This window comes from Amblyomma maculatum, chromosome 11 (genome assembly GCF_055883805.1).
Source record: "Amblyomma maculatum isolate TAMU_Amacu chromosome 11, ASM5588380v1, whole genome shotgun sequence".
NCBI lineage: Eukaryota > Metazoa > Arthropoda > Arachnida > Ixodida > Ixodidae > Amblyomma > Amblyomma maculatum.
Genome location: NC_139354.1, coordinates 16893981 through 16918502, shown reverse-complemented (window position 1 = coordinate 16918502; position 24522 = coordinate 16893981). Strand labels below are relative to the sequence as shown.

The 24522-nt window shown below is 44.6% G+C and overlaps 1 protein-coding gene and 1 long non-coding RNA gene across 2 annotated transcripts; both read right to left on the bottom strand.

The window, feature by feature from the left end:
- Positions 1-538: 538 nt before the first annotated feature.
- On the bottom strand, positions 539-3597 carry LOC146172939 (uncharacterized). Its single transcript, XR_014702285.1, has 2 exons — positions 3157-3597; positions 539-672 (listed from the first exon to the last, which is right to left on the bottom strand). It is a non-coding gene; the product is annotated as an uncharacterized LOC146172939 (long non-coding RNA).
- A 3139-nt stretch (positions 3598-6736) lies between these two features.
- On the bottom strand, positions 6737-24331 carry LOC146172938 (calcineurin subunit B type 2). The gene is made up of 6 exons (XM_084583643.1): positions 24077-24331; positions 19337-19376; positions 17448-17624; positions 15720-15779; positions 14817-15001; positions 6737-11492 (listed from the first exon to the last, which is right to left on the bottom strand). The coding sequence occupies exons 1-6, from the start codon at positions 24077-24079 to the stop codon at positions 11445-11447; spliced, it is 513 nt and encodes a 170-aa protein (XP_084439769.1). The 5' UTR covers positions 24080-24331; the 3' UTR covers positions 6737-11444.
- Positions 24332-24522: the final 191 nt, after the last annotated feature.

The following is a 24522-nucleotide window of genomic DNA, read 5'->3' as shown; positions in this document are numbered from 1 at the left end:
TCACATGCCGTCAATCTGATAACTTTCCCTTGTAAACGTTCGTAAAATCAGTTTACAGAAAAAAAAATCTTAGCCAAAGAACTTATACTGAGTGAACATCTAGTGAATATCTGCCGCAAATGTTAATAATATATCATTATAGTATACATTATAATGTCCACGTTGAAGAGAGTAGAAAGTGGACATGTACCGAATACCCACATATGCCCACACATCTCTTGATGAGATATTAAATGATATTCTGTAGATATGTAGCCAACATCTTTTTAGGGATCAGAGCAATTGCTGAAAAGTGCCAAAGAAGATAATTGTTTATCCAAGGTAAAAATTTCCTACTGGTTTCTTGCGGGGATCCTACTAGTTCCAGTAGTACTGGTTTATAAACACATTCCCCATAGCCACTGGAATCGTTAGCGGCTGGGTCTCCCTGCAGAAGGTCGGTTGGGTGCATTGGTTCTGGTGGGCCTGTTGACCTATGAAAATCTTGGTGCAGCAGCTGCCTAGGGCCGCACTATCAAAATGAAGACAAGGGCAAAGGTTTCATAAGTATGAATCATACTTTATTATTTTCCATGTCTACAAAAGTTCTGCAATCTGCGTGGACACTTTTGTCTTGCTGTGTGGTACTGCTGCAGGTGTTCCAGCTTCAATCAGATGTTGCAATGAAGTTAGCTGCACAGCAAGATTTTTTTCAGAAAAACATACAGCACCACACTACTTTAATTTGAATATCAACAATTTGGAAAGCAGCCATTCAAGAACAGTGCATTTGGATTACGTTTGTGTACTTGCATCGCCAAGGGCTTAGATTACTTCCAACCAAAGCCATCATCTCAGCTTTTAGACATTAGTTGATGGCATGGTACCCTGCCAATTTAACAGTCAAACCATTCCATATGTGACACACCACAAATTGTTAGTGCTGTGCTTCGCATGCTATACAGCTGCTTACAGTGCGATCAATCATGTTTCTGTCTAGTTTGAGCTTTTTCAGAATCAGTGCGTGGCGAGCCTGTGTATGCATTTGGACCAGAATATGAGAGTGAAAGTGTGTGCAATGACAACTGGTGCATGTGGAGAATATGCACTTCATGTGTTATATGTAGACTATGCGAGACAAGTGCAATCCACTGTGTGCGTGGTCTTCTCTATAACTCGAACCAATTCACTGCACTACAACATTGTCATCAACCATTTTTATCCTCATTCTCCTTTTATTTCCCTTTTCTCCCTTCTCTAGTGTGGAGCAGCACGCTAGGGTCATATTGCTGCTGGCTGAACTCTCCACCTTTCTTTTCGTTGAATTATTTTCATCGCTATCTTGCTTATTCACTGTGCTTTGGGCCTCCTTGCAAACACAAATGTGGCTATTTGCAATTCAAAGTAGGTTCTTTGATGGCTGCATGGCTGCCCAGTGTCATTTGTAGAACTGAAGTCACATCTGCCACTTTTTCCTGCCAAAAAGTTGAAAGCATTTGCCAGTAAAACAAACTGCTTCTGCATAAATGGTTTACAATGTATTGCTTGCCGTGCATTTACTAAACAGCAAAGGCATTGTTTCACCTAAATTTAGAAGCAGTGTATTTCAGTTTTGTTTAGTATAGTGTCCCAAATTGACTTAGGCTTTGCAGGATTCTGTAGTGTAGGTCTCCGGCTCATTTTTGACCAATGATTTTTTTTAACATGCACTGACATCACACAGTAAATGGGTGCCTTACATTTTTCTCTATCAAAATATGGTCACTATGGCTGGGATCGAACTCAGGTCCCTCATATTTAAATGCCTAAAACTGGTTGTTTCATATTATCTCCTAGACGACTTTCATCGGGGTAGCCTTGTAGTACCTAATTTACTATAGCCACAAGTCCTTGTAGTACCTAAATTACTATAAACACACTTGTGGCACATGATGATGACATTAACAAGCGTTTCTTTGAAATGTTGGATTGCTAGCTGACCAGTGTGCAAACCATAAGGGAATGATGTCAAAATACTCTGGTTCTCCCCTCTTCAAGTGTTGCTATAATTTGTGAGCTTAATCCTTTAATTTTGTAGCAATGATTCCTTCTTCAAAAAGATTGGTAGGCATAATGGTGCATGTACAACATGTCACCTAATTCAGAAGCTTTTGAAGCGGCTGTAAGATAGTTTGGAATTCAAGTTAGCCAAGGTCACTTTGAGATGTATACAAGGAATAAACAGTTGTTGTGAAAACCAGCACTTATTTATTTGACTCAATATTGAACTGCACCATTCTGCGTAAGCATGTTATGGGTTGCCCACAACTTCAAAAATAAACACTGTTGTTTCTTCTTGCCATGACACTTGAGCAGAATACCAATCACATACATAAAGAGTTACAAAAAACAAATTACACAGCATGCTATGTCACTGCCTCTGCTTAACAGGTGCAGTTAAGTTAGCTATTGCGCTCAACAAATGCCTATTCAACACAGTGCTCTCAAACAAGCGTGAGTACTTTAAGAGGGTGGAAATTCTGGCTGGTTGGTGCATGATCTGTGGCTAAAAACAGCGCTAACACGAGACGAAGCAGACGAAACAGCGTCGTGTCCCCTCTGCTTCGTCTCGTGTCAGCGCTGTTTTTAGCCACAGAAGCGTGAGTACTTGGTTATAATATCACACTACTTTCAGAATCAATAGTTTGACGTCGCCAGATTATGGGCTTCAGAAAAAGGCGGTTGCCGCTATGACCAGGGCGCCGTAATCATGCGTGCGTTCACAAAACGAGAGCATGTTTTCATTTCAAGGATTATTACCGCTAATTTCAGAAAACTGGCTTCGCTGTTCCAGCATGTTGCCATATGAAACATTTCCGTATTTAAATGCCGGAAACTGGAAAAAGAAAGAAAAAAAAAAACAATCCAATTCTGAGTGAAAACAGCTGCTCACAAGGTAGCATAAAATGAGAGACGGCCTTTGAGATGTAATTTAGCATCGATAGTAGTCTACATTTGCCCTTGGGTAGGCCAGTAGCTTTAGCATCCTTAGCGAAGACCCCCGAGCAGCGATGCAGCATTACAGCAAATGTTGCACAAATACACCACGTAACCAAGTTTTTTTTTTTATCTCTTTTTTCCCCCCTTTTTACCCCCATATTCCAGCGGTGCTTATCTAAATATTGCAGTGCTACTAACCAAGGCACTTTCAACGATTAGTGGCTCCAAGGCGAGCTCCAACCGCGCTGCGCAGCTTTCTTGGAATCGACACACTTGCACATCCAGCACCAGCACAGTCGGCATCCAGCATGTTTAGGCAGCAAAAGTTCAGCAGTCGTGGCTTCACAAAATCGCTTGCTGTCAGAGTCAAACACCAGACTTCGAGATGACGGCCAAGACACTTGTTTCGAACTGCAAACATCACAGTATCCAGCATCCAAATGGCACGGCTTGGGCCACTGCATTTATAAAGCCTCAAAACTGCGGCCGCAGCACCCCTTAAGCCACAGGCACTACCACTAAGCCATGGTAGAAGGATACGCGTTTGTCTGGTTAACCAACGCCCCAACGCCAGCGTCGGCGAAGCAACGGCGCGAGCGTGTGCGCCGCCATCTTCCTTTGGCATAAAAAAAAATTAAAACAAGCAAAAAACAACTTAAAGAAAGTGACGTCGTGTCACGTGCTTGTGCGTCAGAGCGTCGTCTGCTCGAGTGCTCCTACGGGATATGGTTTGTCAATACGCTGCCGGGGGCAGGGATTGGGGGCCTCCTTATCTGGCGGAGTTATCATCACGCATATACGAAGCTGACCCCGCCGGGCGTTCGATCCAGGCTTCCGTATGGCGCCTTTCATTTGGGCTTCTTCGAACGCCGCAGTACAGTTTAAAATTGATTGACAGCAAAGAAAAGGCACAGTATCAGTCAATCACAAGCGGTCTCGCAGTCAATGCCTAAGCAGCGCGGCGGGGAAGACGCGCCTTGAAGCCCTTTAGTGAGCCAAAGTGTCCCCCGATTTTTTTTTCTTCCATCATGGTACCGACACAGCACTTCGTTAACTAAGCCAGAGCCACCTGCTAGTTCAACGGACGCTGGTTCGTTCGCGCTCGCCACCACCGTGAACTTTGCACTGGGCTTGCCAGAGAGCCCCATTTAGAATGATGGGGGTATCTACACATTGTTCACTGCATCACATACATTTTGATGGGCATTTTGTAGGCCATGGGTATTATCTTCTCGAAGTGGTCTTGGTCTAATTAAATTGTTTCTGGGCAAGTTGTATGGAATAATAAATTTGAAAGCGCTCAGAATTCAAAGGACGACGGGACAAACGCCACTTGCATGTTTATAATGAACCGCCTTTTCCGCTGTGACCTCCTATTTTATCGTCTGGCTGTGCATGCAGATGCATACAGCAACGTCTAGCGCAATTGAATAGCCAATGATAAAAACTTATAGCATATATTCAATCCCAGGTCAGATGTCCCGTGTGCGTACTGCTAATGGACAATGAGAAGCGTGGCCGAACCGCCTTTTTGCTCATAAACGCAACTTTTTGTACTCGCTGGCGCACTTTTTACTCAAGCCGTGAATGAGTGAGCATTCTAACATTTCCGTTTCGAGCTGTTTTTTTCCACGTCCCAAGTATTATGCAGTGCTGGGAAGCAGCCCGACTTATTCTTACAGTGGAGACTGGTTGTATCCAGTGCCCATTGTCAAAAACATGCTCACTGAGGCTGTCAATCGTTCCGCAAGTAAGCGCCCTTTTGTTTGCTAAATATTAATCACTGCTTGGTTACGCAAAGCGATACTTAATAAAATAAATGCAGTGAGCCTATGTGTATAAAATCCCAGCCAAAGGCAACGCGCTGGAAAACGTGTCGATAAAAACCACGACCTTAATTTCGAAATCTGTACATACAGGTGCGTGGGCCAAAATATTGCAAATAAAAACGGCGCACACAAGATGGGGCACTTAGCAGCGCGGAAAACGAATCCGCACACAGCATGCATATGGCGCAGAATGCAAGATTAGTTAGTGATCACTGTGCTGCGTTGAAGTCAGCCCGATCGACTCTATGCAGCAAAACCATCTTCCGCGCCGCATCTCGATAACCGCTTGCAGACACATTATCGTGTGCTGCACTGAAAGCGCAGCACGGCATCGCGAATGAGGCACACTATGCTAGAAATAGCACAAAAAGGTGTAGAACGTAGCGAAACCTGACCTTCGTGTGCACCGCACGCTGTTTGGCAGCGCACTGATGTTTCAAATGATAGACATTGGCATAGGGCGAGTGAGTTGTCAAAATTCCTCTTCTCTGGACAGTCGGAAACCGGTTTTGCTGCAGCTTCTACAGTCACTGCGCGGGGTGCACATTACTGTCCTGGCTCTACAGCGAAGGCTTGGCAGGAAAGGGAAGAACTTTTATCCTCAAACCCTGCGGAATGGGCTCCTCAGTCCTTACGACCCTGTACCCTCTACAAACTATCCCGTTCACGCAGAAGAACCTCCTATTATGAGCAATGCATGCCACGGCGGCGACAAAGGAATGTCTCCTGCCCAGACTTCACTTCGGAGACACAGAATCACACGGGCGAGTATAGTGCCTGTTTGTTAGCACATAGGTACAAGCGCGACAAGAAATTCAATCAGCGAAGTATACAGGCTCCCCGCTCTTTACATCAGCGCATTTTTATAATAAGAGAACCCTATCAGTACTATATCAGTTAAGGGTATAGGGTAAATACCGGTTGACAATGCGCACGCGCAGAATATGTTGCGCTGAAAGGCGACTTTCATTCTGGGTGTACGCACTCTCGCCACTAACCGATATGGTCCCCCATTTTAAAACTAACCACTTGCAAAGGAATACCGAGGTGTCCAGGGCATCCTTTTATTGTGCAACAAATACCGCTCTTAGCCCATAAACGTATTCACTCGAAAACCGCCAACCTCTTGCCTACCTTGTCTTTTGCTCTGACGCTCATCTTCCGCCAAAACAAGGCACCACTCACATACATATCCAGACGAATGGCAGTTCGGCACATGTGAAACTGGGATGACAGAAAAGCGCCGCGACTAATGTCACTGCAAAAGTTACTTGAGGCGATCGCTTCACCACAGGTGAAAATTTAGAACTGCAATTATATGTGCATGTTCAGCTCATGAAAACCATCTTGACAGTTGCTTGTTTCATATACGAGTATTGCCTATTGCCGAGTTCAACTATAAACTCAATTCCTGGAGATTCCACCTGTCGCGTGAAAGAACCGGGCCCTACCAGCTTCATCCTTTTCGCACTGTATTCGGCAGGGATTTCCCTTTGCAATCATTTTATTGCTTTGTTACTCGACCCAACTGGCGAATGACAGAGCTTAACAGCCAATCATGAGAACACGTCTCATCAATACCATCTGAAAAATGAATTGCAATAAGAAAGCTAAAATGGTACGGTTTTGAATACTGCAAGTTTTCCAGTGGCAAGAATTTCATTTTTTTTCACAGTGCCATGGGAAGATACTTTCCTGTCGCTATACTGTTGCTTTGCTTGTGTGACTGCATATGGTGCTAAAATACACCCTTAATGGCCCAGCAAGATGTTTCCCCACTTTCAGTTCATGCAAGTTTTCACCTGTATTTAAGTTTGTGATGAACACTGTTTGCGGTGCCAAGGCTAGGCAGCACTTTTTTCTGTAGCAGACAGGAAGTGTGACGCACGAGGCTGTGTCCCGCGTGACACCAAGACGCCGCGGGAACAAGTGAGTGACACACACGAATGAAACCAGAGAAATTTCGGGAGAGTGCAGTTTTTAGTCGGGGCAAGAGAGTATTTACAGACGTATGGTACAATCACGAGCTAAAGAGCACGAGGCAATAAATTCATACATTTTTTTTTCGCTCCATTTTTAAGGTCTGCATCACGTGGGACAGTATACACGCTCACACATGCACAAACGCACACACACACGCAAACTCACGCACGCGCACATCAAAACGCCTCGTATGTCGCGAATAGACCGCGTTATTATTTGCCGGCAAAAGAAAAAGAAAAAAGCTGTTTCCTACAGTAAGAAAAGCAACAGCTTGCGTGCTGTGTGGAGACGCGACCACGAAGGCCGTAATGTGTTGCACCTTATAAGCGGGGAAGTACAGGGGCGTATTCAGTGGAGTACAACCCCCTTGGGGTGTATTCATATTTGTGAGAGGGTGTCTATAAATGGCTTAGTGCACTAGTGACAAAAACAAAGTAGCATTTTCGTAGGAGTGATAAGAAGTGCATTAACATGCTATAATTGTGCATATGCATGTTAACATGCTACGGTACACGCTGTCGAAAAAAAAAAAAAAGGCGGTGGCTAGTTTTCTGTGGTGGACATTCATTGATCATGTGCCAAAACAACACTGGGCTAAGAATCACTGAACGGCAGAGGCCTGCAGACCAATTTTGACCATGTGGGGGGTTTGTTAGCAAGTTCTCAATTGCTGCCTTGACATAAGACAAACACACAAAAAATTTGAATGGCAAGCGACCCTGGATACATCGCAAGTATGAATACACCCCTCGTGGGACGCTGGTGCATGCAGTGCACACACGCAAGCACAGGCTAGGACAAAAAAACAAAACCACAGCGAACAAGAGATGCGGAGCATTGGGGGAGAGTGCGAGTGTGTCAAGAAAGGCAGAATGCAAATAGATATTGACAGTGATGGTGCCGGAAAAATCAACGATCACCCTGCAGCTATTACGTCGTGTGAGCTTGCAAGCTCTGTATACGCCATGGGCGCCGCCATATTGCTTTCGTTCATGCGCGCATAAAGTGCCGATTACACAGGCGATGGAATTTCTCCTCAAACGAGGGAGACCGCACAGGTCACACCAAGGGGCTCCACGACAATGCGAGTTCCGGCAACCATCCAGAGGCAGGAGGACGCTCCAGCGAGCCGGCATAAACAGTCTCGGTCTCCCCGAAGGAGAAAAAAAGAAGAAATGTGTGGTATGGGTTGAACTTGCTGCATCTATTGTTTTGCCGAGTGGTAAAGAAATGTTAGTGGTCAGAAACACCTGTCCTATGTACTTTGCTGTTCTCCTGTCAAGCTGTATGCGGATGGAAACAGACATTGCTCTCAACGACTCTTCGCTGCCCGTGTGAAAGCATGAACCGCCAGCCCAATATTGGGACCAATAGTTACCTGCCTGGTTCATAGGTGGCGTCCATGTCTGCTAAGTTTCCTGTATCAAGCTGAATACCATGCTTGGGCTTTGATTCGGAGTCTCGTAAGTGCTAGCTAGCACTGTAGGACCTCCAGGGAACTGCGGCATGTTGACAGGCATAATGGTCAAGTTAAGAAGCTTCGGGTTTTAGGACTCACGTCCTTAGACTATGGAGTAACCATCGTGATCAGTAAAAATGCCACCATTGTTTACAAGCACTACACAACAGGTCTAAACCTCGCAGATTCCCTCATTTATATGTCTGCTGTGACAGCCTTTCAAAAGCACTGATCCATTAACAGCGAGGCTGTGCACAAAAATGAAAATCCAGCACTAAACTAAAACCCTTGGAGAAAAGCACTGCTTTCTGGTTATATACTGGCTTGGAGCATACAGTTCACAATAATAATAAAAATAAATCAGCAAGCTAAGCATGGTTTCTTTTTCTTTTTCTATGGCGTCACCATTTGACCCCTGAGGACACACACATGTTATTCTAAGGTTAAATGAGGTGTTAATAACAGTTGCTGCTGAACTGAACACAACATTCATCCAGTTGACCAGATGGAAAAACGGTAGCATCATTGATTAAAATGGTCCGAGCCAAATTTCAATTGGGAATGGCGAAATCTACTCGCAAACGCGGCTTAACACTTCATTTCGTAATGACATGAAGTAAACATGTAAAACAGTAAAAAGACACCTTCGAGGTCGCATGAGACAATGACAACTTGCAAACTATACTATAAGGCTATCTATCCCTGCTGACTGACTGCGTTTCAGCCACATTTACCTGCAAAATGCTTCGGAAATTATATAATGCCTACCTCAACAATGCTACACAGGCCCCGAGTAGAGCACGAACATTGACAAGCAATCGCGCAGAGTAAATAACACAAGGCCTCGCCAGCTAACCAACGAGATCGATGATGCAAGCATCCACTAGTGACCAAGTCACACACACGCTTGTGACACCCGGGCAGCACACCTCCGTAACATGGAAAAGGAAAGCTCGACGAAACCACACCGAAAAGCTGCAGTGGTTCGTTCACTACGCATGGCACTTTCCAACAATGGTGCCGCATTATGGCCGAAAGAGGGAACCGCTACGCTCCAGATTATATTCCATTTCGTTATAGCGAGAAGTTCACCATGACACCTTCATCCTCCCTATTCCCGAAAAAAGCGGGATTACTCGACGCTTGTTGCAACTGATCAACAAACAGTAAATTTGTCTCTCCCACTGGGCACACTTCACAGGGAGCAAAAATGCAAAAGCCATACCATTTGCTAAAATAGCAAGAACTAAGGACTACGGCTCCATTCGAGGACGACATTCAGGCCTCAAAGTTTCAGTATTTATCTTTTTTTTTTATCATGACCTAGTGAATGCCGCAAAGTTGGGCTCCAATGCGCTAACCATCGAGTGTACTGTCTAATGCAGAATATGCTAAGCTCAGTGAGCAAATAAGCTTTGCCTGAACAAGCACAGTGACCTGGCACAACTGCGTGCAATGTTCAGGAAAGCTTTATCACTAAGAGCCTGGCACTATCGAGGCGGGAATGTCCAAGAAAGGTGGTGCACAGTCCGTTACAGTGCGCTAAAGATGAGCCTCTAAAAGACAAGAGGCAGCAGGTCGATCACACACGGCCCCTCTTCACCCTTGCTTGAATGGTAATCGTGCGAAAACCGAAAGCTCTAGCGGCGCCCATGGCACATAAATACGAATGACACACACACAAAAAAAGGCAAAACTTTTCGTCCACTAGAAAAAACACGAACATGAGGTAATGTTCTGGTGGTGGACGCTGGTGAGGAAATGGGACCAGGGGGGGGGGGGGCAGGGGGAGTACACAGGAAGCACGGAAACTAAAGGAAAAAAATAAAAACTAAGAGAAAAACACTGGGAAGGCTGTGAAAAAAGGAGTGTGGGGAGGGAGAACAGGGTGTGCCACATGCCGACTAGAGTTCCATGTTTATACGCCGTAGCTCTCTCTAGCGTCGACGCAATGCGCTAAAAACGCCTCGAAATATAGTATAATGTGAACACACGCTGGCCGGAAGTCGGCCCTGAGGCTTCCCACCAAAATGGCTGGCTGGGCTGGGCTAGCGCCCGTGCTGATCGGAGGCGCTGGAAGTATAAGTTATACGAGAGATAGATTAAGAGAGCCAAGGCGCAGCCCATGTGTATACACTGTGCATTCAACTCGCAAAAAGAAAGAAAGAAAGAAAATAAAATATGCGCGCGGAGTTGTCGAAGTGCGCGAGTGACCAAGGAACTCAGCGCTGCTTTCGAGGCGGCGGCGACCCCTTCGAAACACTGGCACGGAGGAACGCAAAGGTAAGTCTGGGCGGGTGCTACGTGGTGTTCTCCCCGTTCCTTGCTGTGCACACAATATAGGGCAGAAGAAACTGACAAGATTTTAGATGGGATAAGAGAAGCAAGTTTGCCAACATGGCAGCATGCCAGTTTACACCATGACCATTTGCCTCTCCCACTGTGCCAACAACGGTCCTTGCAACTTGGCACCCTGCTGGAATAGGACAAAAAACTCCACCCAAGTACCTCTACCTGCAGACTTCAACGAGTTGAAGCTACCGCTTTCGCGATTTCACAATTCTAGGCTACGCCGGGAGCTACTGCAGAAATCTCTGGGGTCCCATGCCTCCAAAATATTTGGCTGATTGGTATAAGGCCAGCGGCGCTCTAGTTTCCCAAAGGACTATGAACGGCGGCACGACCGCGCTCAATGGGGAACAAGGTTCTAATGCTTGTCTCTAATCGCCGAAAACTCAACCTCAGCATAAGCGTCCGGAACTGCAACAAAGGCGTCTCGATTTGTCACAGCTCACCTATCACATTAACCTCAACGATCAATACCCCACAGCGTCCTATAGAAAGCCCTCCATGCGTCTTCATTGGCTCCATAGATGAGCTGTACTGACGTTATCACAGCCGCCATATTGGAGAACCAGGTGCCCGGCAGCGCATTCGCCGCCTTCGGCAGGTGCGAGCCCTCTACATACCATCTCGTCACGGCCTCGAAAGCAGCGTCAAGTCTTCGCCTAGCGGTGCGCGCCGCTTCGGCTTCCGCCTCACGCGCAGCAAACGCGTATTGCGGGCCTGCCGCTGCTTATCGGCTTTCCTCTTCGACTGGAGCAGAGATAACGGCAGGAAACAAGGGAGCACACGTTTGAAGTGTTCCGGAGGGGGAAAACGGGCCGCGAGAAAATCAAATCGTCGAGATACGGGCACGCCTTCGCGACGGGCCATCAAACGTCCACCACCATCTTCTTGTGGATATCTGTGTTGCCGACAACCTGCAGAGAGGAAAGAAAAGACCTCGTCAGGGACTACCTCTTTGCAACGTGCCCCACTGTACGCTCAGGCCTGACAACACAGCAAGGTGTATGGGCATCTCAAGCCTGATATAAGCAGCAAAACACTAGCACATCATTATAGGTTTGGTTTGGTTTGTGGGGGTTGTCCCAAAGCAACTCGGGCTACGAGACGCCGTAGTGGAAGGCCCGGAAATTTCGACCACCTGGGGTTCTTGAACGTACACCAACATCGCCAAGCACACGGGAGCCTAGCTTTTCGCCTCCATCGAGCTAACATCATAACATTAGCTTTCATTATAATGACTATTTTCTATCTTCAGGAGATTTAAGGAAGCAACGATTTCCTTATATGGCCTGTGAAGACTGTTTTAGGCACATTAACTTAGTGCTACTGGAGAAGCTACAGGGGGTGTCGCGGAAAAGTAAGCGCATTTTGGAATCCCAAACAAGTTTTCAATTTCTGCTTAGCCTTTTGAGCATCTTCCAAATAATGTTTACAGGCACAAGTGCAAGACCCCAAGTTTCAGATTCAAACAAAACTGATTAGCAACAAGCATTACAAGGCAACTGTGGCCTGATAACAGGTGTTCAACAAAGTTCCATTTTGCATTTTACTGCTAAGCAAAAAGCAAGAGCCAAGATGAGATCATGACAGTAGCACCTTCATTTTGAAAAAGATGACAGTGAACTCGAACCCAGACGCACCTTTTTTTTGCATACTACAGGACAACCGACGTTGCTCAGAATAGGTTTGCTGTATTGCTCTCTTGCATAGTCCTTACATCTCTGATACTACCACAGTAATCACTACTACTACTACTAACTAATCAGCTGCCCTCTAGCTGTACTATTAAAACAGCCATTTTAGCACTTTGACACTGATATTGTGCAAAAAGCTTACTGTAGAATGACAACTCCCATATTAGGATGCAAACTTTCCAACCCTTACTGCCACTCCAGACTAACAAATGTATAAAGGGTATGGGCCAGTGCTGCAGACACGAGGTATAAATGACTTGTATGACTTGTATAATTTGAAGATGTACATGTCTAGATTCATAAGTGGAACAAATATGAAGGAGGGACAAGCAAGCTAAAAGATACAACCAGCTCTGGTCATATTACAGTAATTTGAAGATCTCCTAAAAGCAGAGCGCCGCCATTTTGAGATTTCTTCTCGAGGACAACTTTTAGGATCAGTAAGGGACTTGAACGTGTACTATATTCCACATTTTGAACAGCCTAAAAATGCCGTCTACACTGTGTGCGGCAATCAAGCCATGCAGAGTGAGAGAATAGGAGACTGCCTTCTATGCCTTCAGACAGATGGAGGGAAGAATTGAATAGAAAAAACCTCAAAAGTCCGCACACAAACAACTTAATTCGCTAGAATGAAATTTTACAAGAGCAACGAGTTTTCTACATGACAGCGCAAAAAAACAAGTAGCAGCTAAGAAACTCGGCAGCAGAGGAAAAGAAGAAAAAATAAAAAGAAAATAAAAGACTGCTGTTTATTATTTCTACCATAGCAGCACACTTCCCTCTGAAATTTGCAAGAATCCGCGGCTCTTGGAATCGTTTTGAAGCAAAAAAAAAAGGTATCTGGTGCTCCCGAGACTGCTCTCTATCTACCTGAGCAGCCGTTGCTGCAGGAAAGGCTGTGCAGAGTAGGCCAAGTTTGCACATAAAGGGCAGATCTGTTTTTGCACAAACCACTTTACTCCTAAACAGTTCTCGACTAATGAAACCTAGAAATTATATTCGTAAGCCACAGGTGACATGGCAAACGCAGGCGACAAAAATATGCCTCGAAGCCAACCCACGCTACATTTGCAGCAATCAAATATTTAGGGGAATTCCCCACGGTGGAGCAGATTTGTAATAAGGGAGAATTACTCATTATTCCCTTATTGTAGCCATATGGGTGCGCTTGGGTGGATGCCAATGAGTAATTACTCCCTTATTAGTTTTGCACAGGCGTAGTTTCATTATTGCGCCTTCAGACGTTAGCATCCCACAGCATGAAAATTGAAACTGCAAAATGAAAAAGATTTGCAGTGCCTGAGGCAGTGAGGGTGCAATCTGCTTTGAAAACAGCTGAACAGTGAACATCAAATGCCTATGGAGTCTAGAGTTTTGCTTCAGCCAGCCTGATGTCACTGTTCTGCACTTGCTAAATGTAGGCTCAAAATCTCTGCACAGAGGAAAGCACAACGGTGAAGAGACATTTGCGATGAAGCATGCAGGAACTCCGCCAAGGTTGACACGACAACAGTATCGCGTGGATTTCCACGAGTTCGGATGAGACTGGCCTATGAAAATATAGGAGCAGGGTCCATAACATGGAGGTTCTACTGTATTAGAGTTCATTTCAGCAAACCACTGGAGGAGTCTCACTGCAGCTATCAAGTGCAGGAACTGTTATAAACACTGGCATATTAAATGGTTAGTGCCGATTTCACTGTACACAAGTTTTCTTTTTCTGTTTGAAAGCAAAATATTATACGGACTATGGAATATCATACGGAACAGCAACAGACCAAACAGTGCCAACAGATAAAATTTTGGCAGACTCAGCTTTTTGTTGTAAGCAGCCTTAATAACAAAGGTTACAAACTTTATTACTTGATTGCACATTTCCAGTCAGCAGTAAAATAAAAGGCATTTGAGTTTACACTGCACTGGTGCAGTGCACAAAAAGTACACTTGAGGACAAACATAAGGTCAACAGGAAAACAAATGTGCTGGTATCAAAATTATAATTTATACACTTGCAAGCTTCTAGCAGCAGTTGTACACTAAATCTTACTTTGAAGAAGAGAGGAAGAGAACACTGGAATGCAGATAACGGATCAATGAACACTGGTGCAAGAATGAAGCACACCTTCATCTAAGACATTAACATTATGAACATGAGCAGCACAATAATGCACTGAAGAAAGGAATGGGAAACCGATTGGTCACAACCATTTAATTACAAACATTGAGCTGCTGAGCAAAAAAATAAAAAAATAAAAATAAAAATAAAATAAAAATAAAAAAAAAAGCTCTGATAACCTGATGTTTTCCTTTTTTGAGTATACAATCATCAGGGTCATCACAGCTCCGGTTTACCACATAAAACAAGAGCAGCCTGCTCAGAGGTGTCCAAAGTTCCTATGCACTAAACGGCAAAGCACCCTTTCCAATGCCCAGGAAACTTTCTTGAGTTAGACGTCTAACATATATTTGTTGGCCTTTTGCAAAATGCTTGCACTATTACAGAGACATCACAGGCAGCTCGAATGGCAAACCAGCACAAACCGAGCAGAATTCGTCGAAGGAGATCTTGCCGTCCTCATCGCGGTCAGCGAAAAGGATGGTCTTGTCAACAATTTGCTGCAGCTGAGCTTCCTTGAGGTTGTTGCCAACCATCATTTTGAGCACCTGGAACAACTCGCCGTTGGAAATGAAGCCGTCGTTATCCATGTCGTAAATCCGGAAGGCAACTGCAAGCGGGCACAGTGTGCATGTAAGCAGTTGACCATATTCTGAACGGATTAAAAGAATGCAGATGCTGACACTTTGCTCTTTTTTTCACTAAGGATTAAAGCAACGCACGGTTTGGAGACATTGCTTTTTTTTATCACAAACTATGGAAACTTGAAATTTTCAGTGTGGCGGGCCACGTTGCTTGCTGCTCTGCGGCGAGTAGCCAGTTAAGCCTGGTCACTGCCAGGCAACACTTTTTGTTACCACACGCAACCAAAAAGCAGAAAAGCCACACCGTCCAGTCGGCAAAAAACACTCCTTGCCTGTTCTACACCTCATGTGCTCATTTAAGGTTGTTAGAAGAAATTACAATTAACCAAGAATAATTAACAGCTCTCTCAGATGTTTCTTAATTATCTACATGATGGGAACTTATACTGAATCTGAAGGCACTAAAAATCCATTCTTAATATATGCCGATTTGTGATGTGGGAGAAGATATATCAATGCGCTCAAAAGGCAACCAAGTTTATGATTAAGCTACACCCAGTTTATCTTACACCTACATGTTAGCTACTTTTCCTTTTTCCAGTCAGGCCACAATACCAACTAGTACTACTATCGTAACACCATGTCCTTAATGCCTTCCCTGTAACACAGTTGCCAAAAAGAACCAAGATTCTTCGTGCACGCCAAAATGTCTAGATCAATTACTGTACTGACGACAACACTTACATCTGAGCTTGGACTCCTTGTCCCCTTTGACGCTAAACTGCGACACTCCTTGGATAAATTCTGTGGAAGAGAAAAATAACCCGATGGAGGCTAAATCAGTTCAATGAATTCAACCAGCCCCGAAAATATCAGCCACACAGGCAAATTCGAGAAATGAGACTCTCCTACGAGTTAAGTTAACATAAAGGGAGTCTATAAGAAGCAGTGAAAGGCGTCAAACTATGAAGGATGGGTTTGGTTTGTGGGGTTTAAATTCCCAAAGCGACTCAGGCTATGAGAGACGCCGTAGTGGAGGACTTCGAAAATTTCGCCCACCTGGGGTTCTTTAATGTGCACTGATATCGCACAGCACACGGACGCCACGCCGTTTCGCTTCCATTGAAACGCAGCCGCCGAGGCCGGGATTCGACTTGGGAACCACAAGGATGGGTCCGTATGTTTTTTTTTTTTTTTTTTTAGTGTTTTAATTTTTTTAGTGTTTTATCATTTGTAATGATGCCTATGACATTATTGTACACGGATCAGTACGTCACATTTGCCTAAGACTTATAATCGAATTTCTTTTCTCACCTGTTTCGGTATCAACAGCCAAACGATGGCTGTGACATCACAGTCAAGTCTAGGTCAGACGAGGGATGAAAATACAGCGATATCATCATTGCTGCATCATTTAAATTCACTACAATAATAAAGCCGCCTGCCTCAAGAACAGGGATCACTACCAGTGAAAAATGAGCAATTATATAGCTGTTTTTTCATGCCGCACATCAAGACAAGATTGTGACGCCACAGCCATCTCTCGGCTGTCGAAACCGAAACTGGCGAGAAAAGAAAATTCCATTATAAATTATTTAGCGGCCGTAGGCGAAAACTGCATGTGGATCGATATACAGGAATGACTCATTAACAAGAAGAAAAATGCATCAATGCATCATTAACAAGAAGAAAAATGCCACCAAAATTTGATGTCTATAGTCCTTTAAGAAAGTAACACTATAATGGCTAGAGAACCGTTAAAAGCCATGCTCTTGTCTCCCTGCATACAGATATGCATAACGAGCTCCTTGGCTAGTTCCGCTATGAGCTCGTTCTGCATTTTTTTTGCTTTCCCGACATTCACAACTTTATTGCTTTTCAGATAGTAATATACTTAAATTCGACTTTAATATTATTTAAATTTGTCTGCTCTTGCTTGCATTTCATTTTACTTGCAATTTGTTTTATTACTTTAACTACATTAATTTTTTATTAACTCCTTAACTTTATAGCTCGTTTCCATCAACTGATCTCTTGGCTGTTGTTTTCGCGTAACTGCAGCACATAACACTTTGCAGACGACCTCCGGCAACACAGATCTGGCGCCTCATGAGCCATATAAGGCTTTCATATAAGACATATATTTGGCGTGGTGCCACAATTTTGAAACGAAATTGTTAAATATGAACAGCTAAATGATCAGTTCCTTCTCATTAGAGTTCTCAGGAAATGTACCAGACAGGGCCATGGTTATGCTATGGTGGTACTACATTTGCAAACATTTGCTAACCCTCATCCTACCATCCTAACAAATGCTGATAAGCACCTTGTTCCTTCTGAGCTTTGATTCTGATCATATAACCCTAAAGGACTTCGCTGTCCTGAATGCTGTGAAATTTTATGCATGCCCAGTGCATAAATCATTGCAAGCAATCCAGGAACCCTGATATGAATAGGAAAACGTGAGGGCACCTTTGAAGTCAACTTCTCCGTTTCCATCCGTGTCGAAGATGTCTATTACACGCTGTACCAGTGGATTCTGCTGGAGCTCGGGGAGGGACATGAACTCGTCGATGCTCAGGGATCCGGAATTGTCAAGGTCTAGCTTCTTAAACCGCTTGCCGAGCCTTTTGATTTCGTCGGCATCGACTGAAAATGACACATGAGACACATCGTTGCACTGCCATATTCGGGGTTTAACGTCCCAAAGCGACACACATTACATGAAAGACACTGCGGAGGCTGCTTGATATGTGCCAATATCGCAGAGGATGCAGCACGTTTGAATTTCCCATCTATTGAAATGCAGCCGTCACAGCTAGGACTTTATTTGTGACCTTGGGACGTACAGCCAAGTGTGAAGCCAATGCGTAATTGCAGCCAGGTGACTTGCGGGATGCACGAATGTGATTTAAGCACAGCTTTCACAACAGGAACAACAAATGTGAACGTTTTGCACCGCCATTACAAATAGCAAGAAAGCATTCTGAATATGTGAAATAGTACCAAGACAGCAAAAACTTTAGCAGTGCCTTTGATGCGAGAAACGCGACAGCAGACATACTGAACATTGACACATTTTGCCAACTGTTATAAATGTGTGGATGAAAACTAAGGAGTAATCGGGCATAGAGAATCTGAAGAAATAAATAGAGATTCTGAAATTGCAAGCAGAAGCCAGCAATGGGTTTTAACAGTTAAGTGCAAACATATGAGCAGGTCAATGAGAGTGGAGTTCTTCAGACACTACCAGCGAGCTGCTGGTGCATGAAAAAGAGCCAAGCAGTTTGTCTGAACCGGATAGGCCCAGTCCTACTTCGAATGGTGCCCTTTTGTATTTCTCTGCAGCTATTCTTTCTGGTTTACAGTAGAACCTCATTGATACATTCCTGGTTCATACAATTTCCCGTATCATACGCTCAAATTCGCGGCCAGTAGCATATCTCCCATAGAGTTACACTATTTTTCTCCCAGTTAATGCATTCCCTGATAACACGATTTCCTGGTTATTAAGTTCGAAATTTCGTCAAACTGTGATCATATAATAAGTTTTGCAATCAACCGGATATGTGCTAACGAGCGCTCGCAAAAGTCATCAGCAGTGCTCACCCGCCACATTTGCTTTCCTTCAGTGCTCAGGTGCATGAGGGTGAGGCATCAAAGAAAGCCAACAAACCTACACATGAGGAGCACGTTCCCGCGGAAACACGACTTTATGAGGAGAAACGCGGTGGCTTCCTTGTGGTAGCTTAAGGGCACAGGGGCGAATTATTTGTTAACTACAACTATTTGCCTGCGTACGAGCGGGCCTGGTCTGGGGGACGCAGCACGAGCACAAATGCGATGACTGTAAGCCAATTCAATGGTTTCTCCACATGTCACTTATGTAAGGGGGCAAAGCAGTGCTTTTTACGAACTGGATTTGTCAACAACTAGGAAAGGAGCTGTTCATACTGGATGTCTATAAATGCTAGTCTACACTTTTATGCAGTGAAAGTCTCAATTTTAAATATCTTTGTACCTCTATTCAGCAGTTAATATTTTTCAAAAATCAGGAGGTTTGGATCATATGTTCTCCCTGAAAATTACTTTTGTCCCCGCATTCTTTAAAAGACACATCAATGAGGTTTTACTGTAGACATCTGCTGTTGCTGAACAGCAGCAGTGGAAGCAGTACATCCAAACACTTGGAAACTTTTCAGTGCTGAAATTCTCCACACTTCAAGAGGAGTGGCATCTCCATGCTGCGCCTTTATTCATAGAAGGGAAAGAAACTGGTTGCGCATTTAAAGCATTTGTTAACGTTCAGAGGCAATGTTTCAACTTGCTCCGCATTTGAAAACGGTGATACTGATACTCACAGTTGGAGCACATCTCCATTGGGAGAGAGCTTTCGTTTCCCTGCAGGGAAAAAAAAAAGTTTCAGAACAAGAACGGTGACCAATTATGCAAGATCTCACTAAAAAGTGGCTATTGCCTGGGCATTTCCGGCAAAGGACACTGAACGAGCCACTGAAAACTGTGCTATATAGAACCAGTCAAACAAGTTTACTTCCAATTCACACTGCGTGTCATATATAGTTGAACAGAGGTGAAGGCCTTTGAAACAACTCTGTTCATTGAAAGAAATACAGGAGCGTGACATAATGATGTCTTCTTGCTCATGAAAATTGCAGACATGTGGAAACTTTTAGCTCGAAATACCGTTTCTGGTTTTTCTCTTCTATCCAATAATCCATGCAATTCAGTCCCATTCACCTGATTTTTCCTTAGTACTTCAGCAACCTTTGAAATTGCAACAACAATTTCAACAAGAGTCCCTGAGGCCAAGTGAGAACAGGTTCTCGCCAAATATGAATCAGATCAATTGATTTGAAGCCTTCTACTATGGAAAGAGATAAACACAGTGAACATTTGGCACCAGCTTGGTTTTTATTTTATAAACTGTGTGGTTTAATAACCCTGACAAAGTAACTGACTTAAGGTGATAGTCGGCATTCATAGCATCTTACTTACCTCCTTGCCCTTCTTTTCCTGCAATGATAGTATGCCGAGCTACGTTGCAAAAACCAATTAGCCCAAATGATGAAAGTAAGATTATGGGACAGGACCATACATGAGCTAACCTCCTCCCAATACTGCTAACCTTCACTCATTTGTGTCCAGTAATCATGAATCACTACCATCTAGCCCTGTTCGCTATCTTAAATTTGATGTTGTAACTCCTCGTGGATGAAACACAATGTCTGTAATGCCTGAGCTTGTGCAGAATTCAGTTGCAAAAAAGTAATTACTTGAAAAATTTAGCATCATACTTCCAACAAAGCGGGTTCTGCTGCAATTTCTCTACATATTTCAAACTGCGCAGAAGAAACGTCTTGCTCACCTACGACGCAAGTGCTGTAACACTGACCCCCATTTTATGCTGTCAAGATAAGGCATTCACAACAGGGCAGCAAAACACCGAGATGGGAACTAGAAACAGGATAGCAGGTCTACGCATCTTACAGAGTCAAAGACCAGACAGGAGCGTAAACTAACAATTAGGAACTTCACAATTAGAAACAGTAAAGGTGTGCTAGCACCATTATAATGGTTAAGTTGCCCCAGCAGTGAGCTCCAACATTCTTTTGCCCAAAACAACCTAAGCACTCTTGGCCAGAAGAATGCTTCAGCTTGCCGTGAAGGCAGGGCATCCAAAATAATATGGTTCTCCGCAGGGGGTAAACGTATGCCTGACTATATCACAGTTAATGGCTCGAAGCGAGGCCTAAAACCTCAACTTGAACTGTTTGACTGTACAGCCTTGTGTTGAGAACAAGAACAAAACTGTCCCACATTCAAAAGCCAAGAAGGTGTGACGGTGCCAAAGCAAAGGCACTAATGGCAGCAAAAGTTATTAGTGGGACGTACACCCTACGAAAACAATTCATTGTAGCCTCATCTAGCTATTCAGGCGGCTGGTGCCAAAGGACAAAGCATGTTCACGGTGGCCAAGTTTAACTGCCCAACTATACTGCATAAAAGCAGAACCTGTGGCCTGAGAACTTTTGACCAACCCTGTACATCCACTCTTCAAGTAGGTGTGCGATTAGATGCCCCCCCCCCCCCCCCCCCCCAAGTAACTGCGCAGAAATAGTTATTCCACTCAACTATATCATGTCAGCTCTTACTGCTGAAGGCATATCATGCAGCACCTATTTAACTATACCAGTATGTATTCAAAATGGGGTATGAATGATTCCATCACATATACTGCCAATGCTACAAAACAATGACTCTGAACACTGACTTCATTCTCAATAAAACGCAAGTAAAGACAGCAAGCAGCATATGTTCCAGACATCATATGAAAGCGGCATTCCTCAACTGATTTTGTTTTCCATTTAATGTGTAACCACACAAATGTGCACAATGGAGTAATGGACGGCCGAGATGATACGATTTCCAAGGAACATAGCATAATAGTCATGAATGGCATTTTCCTATTTGCAACCGATTTGGCAACATCTCTATCAAGGAAGTGCAAGGTTCCATTTGTGGTTAAAAGAAAAATCAGACGTAGTCAGAAAATGGCTTGAGGGCGTCAGCTACAATTGTAAGCGTGACGTGAATTGCACGCAGATAAAACAGCACTAGTCTTGGCGCGCTACATTTCTATACCACTGACAAATAGTCTATGTAATAACTGCTGCATCTTACTTGCATTTACATATGACCCTGAGTTTCCATGCGAAAACCAACATTCAAAACTTTTATTTAGAAACTAGTACTGACGATGGCCTCAATACAGTTGTGCAAATGCTGACCTACGTTTAGTCTATATGTTGCTGATTTGATTTAACCCCACACTTTCCTTCCACAAGATCAAGATAAAAAAAAAAAAATCAAAATGCTAAACTTTCACAAGTTGTGGTTCTACCATTTGACTCAAGTCATGGTTAAACTGTGCACACTTCTCTGCGTGCCCACACGAAGTTCGTCACGTCTAACATTATTTTTCTGTGGGCAATGTGAATACGGCTACGTATTATGAGAGTAGAAGCATGCAATTTAAGACTACTACAAATCTGGCAATGTCATTCAAGGCATTACCATTCCACGTACAAGTATCTGCAAACACTGTAAAAGCAAGCAAGAAATGCCCTGTCATGAATTCTGGAGATCAGCCCACAGGCTGGCAACAGGAAAGCAATGCATGGAACATTAGGCCACAAAGGTGAACAACATTCGTCCGGACTGCCATTGGTGCTTCAGGTGCTGGCTGCCAGCCAAGCATTAAGGTACCACCATAACCTGCACATCTTCACTTATCTGTCAAAGATCTATCTCCAACTTACGACATATTTGCACTCTACTGTGCCCATAATTCAGGGATTCTGCTCAACACTGCAACATGTTTGAGCGTACAGCATAAAGCTACAATCTCGAGCTAAATGCTTACCAATTTCCACAGACCTTAACTACTGAGATGGTTGTTTAGAGAAGTTGGTATGGCAATTTGAAAATTTTATTGCAATGATTCATCAAGGTGCTACCTGAAGGTCAAACTCGGCGCTAAACACGAGAAGAAGCAACAATATCTGCAATTTCAATCATACATGGCTGCCATGCATGAGCAATGTTGCAGATCATGGCTGGTCACGAGTTGCCTGTATTTACTGTATTTCGCTCTTCAATAAAAAAAAAAAAAAAAAAAGTAGGCAATAAACACTCGTGTGTGTTCGGCCTGTCATTGCCTGTATCTTGTGCAGTGCGGTAATTTTCTAACCATTTCAAAAATTTGCCACAAGCGGTTTGACCATGTGAAAACGCACGACGTAGCGACACCGCGCGTGGCATCGTTGCTTGTTTTAGTCGCAATGCCGGCGGCAAGTGGCGCAATAATCAACGGGCGGTCATTAACTGGACTGCGCTGCGGGCACGGAGGAATGCGAAGCCAAGAGCGAAGGAACGAAGGCAGCAAAAAAGAAAAAGAAGGGAGGGGGGCTACACGGCGCGCTGCGTTCAACGCTCATTGGTGTGTAACGGAAAGGCCACGGGCTCGACACGCTTCGCGGGCCGCGCTTGAAAACTATACACGCTCGAATCGAATCAACCGCGTGCGAGACCGCACGCTGAACCGCGACCGAACACGGGCCACAGGGGTTTTAATGCGAACAGCAAAACAAAACAAAACAAAAAAAGCTAAGGTCGACGCGTCAAACTGCGCGGCGACGAGCAACGGGTGGTGCTACTCGCGCATATACAAATAAAAGAAAAGACTTGCCCCTGCATCACAGCTTCGCGTGCTGTCCCGCCCGCGCCAGGGTTTCTGCGCGACATCGCGGGTGGGTCGCTGAAAATTTAACGCGCCTTGTTTTCACTTTCCAGCCCCCTTCGCTCGTTCGCTGCGGTGACGGTCGCGCAATGAAGGCCGTGCTCCTTGGAGGGGCACTTGGCCGTTTCGATACATCATGCTTGCTCTGCGATGCACAGGGTGCGTCAGATTAAGGAAATTCAAACCAAAAATAAATGAAGACATAAGCAGCAAGAGACCGCCGCCTTCGACACGCTGGACGACTTAACTGATCGCGCGTGCGAGCACTTGATCTGCGAAACTGAGTCGGCCGCGAAACAGCGGCTCTTGAACTCACAATCGCTAGCCTTTGCCCCTGCTCTAGTGGGAAGTGAGAGAAGGAATGAAAACAAATTGAAAGCGAAAGAAAGGAAAAAAGTTTGGACGGAGGCATCCACACCGCTATGGCTGCGCCACAGTCACAAGCCTCATCACTTCGCAAGGCGCAGCAAAAGCGAAGGCGCACTGCTGCGGGCCCGGAAATTCCAATATCCTTAGGCCTAGGGACATTTAAACGCGCCCGAAGGACGAGCATTGGATCAACCCCCGCCGCTCGTAGTGGTAGAAAGGGCGTGTATGCCCCTCGAAGGACGGTAGTACAAGAGCTCGCTGCCGTCGCATGCAGTGGCGGGGCTGCAGCAGTGAGTAGCGGTTTCACCCAAGTACGGCCACAGCGCTCGGGTTGGGTACCGTCCGTGCGTGCGTTACGACGCAGCCTAGCTTGAGGCAAAACGACGCTGGATGCGTCGGCGAAGGCACTTACCATGTTTGGTGGTGGCTGGCTCGGACTACAGCACAATAAATCCGCGCCCAAGGACCGCCACCCGCGAATAAAGCGCGACGAATTTTCCTGTTCCCGGACGAGCACCGCTGTTACGATCAGACGGCCGGACGGCTGGTAGAGACATCTAGTGCAGTTTATTTTCGAATTGCCCCCTTCCTTTTTTGCTTGTTCTTGTTGGAGCTCGGTGCCAATGTCTTGCTGTTTGCCTTCTTGGCACGCAAGTGCAAGTATTTTTTTTTTTGTGGCAAAATACAACGCTCATTAAATATGCAATAAATGCTTTAAGTACACACAAGTCCTTAAAACAACAAAAGAAAATAATGGCGTTTTGAAAGTCGTCCCCGTGGTGGCACTATCGGTCTTCTTGCTTCGAGGAAATTTTGGCTCTCAGATCTTTGTATTTACGCTATGCTGACCAAACGATA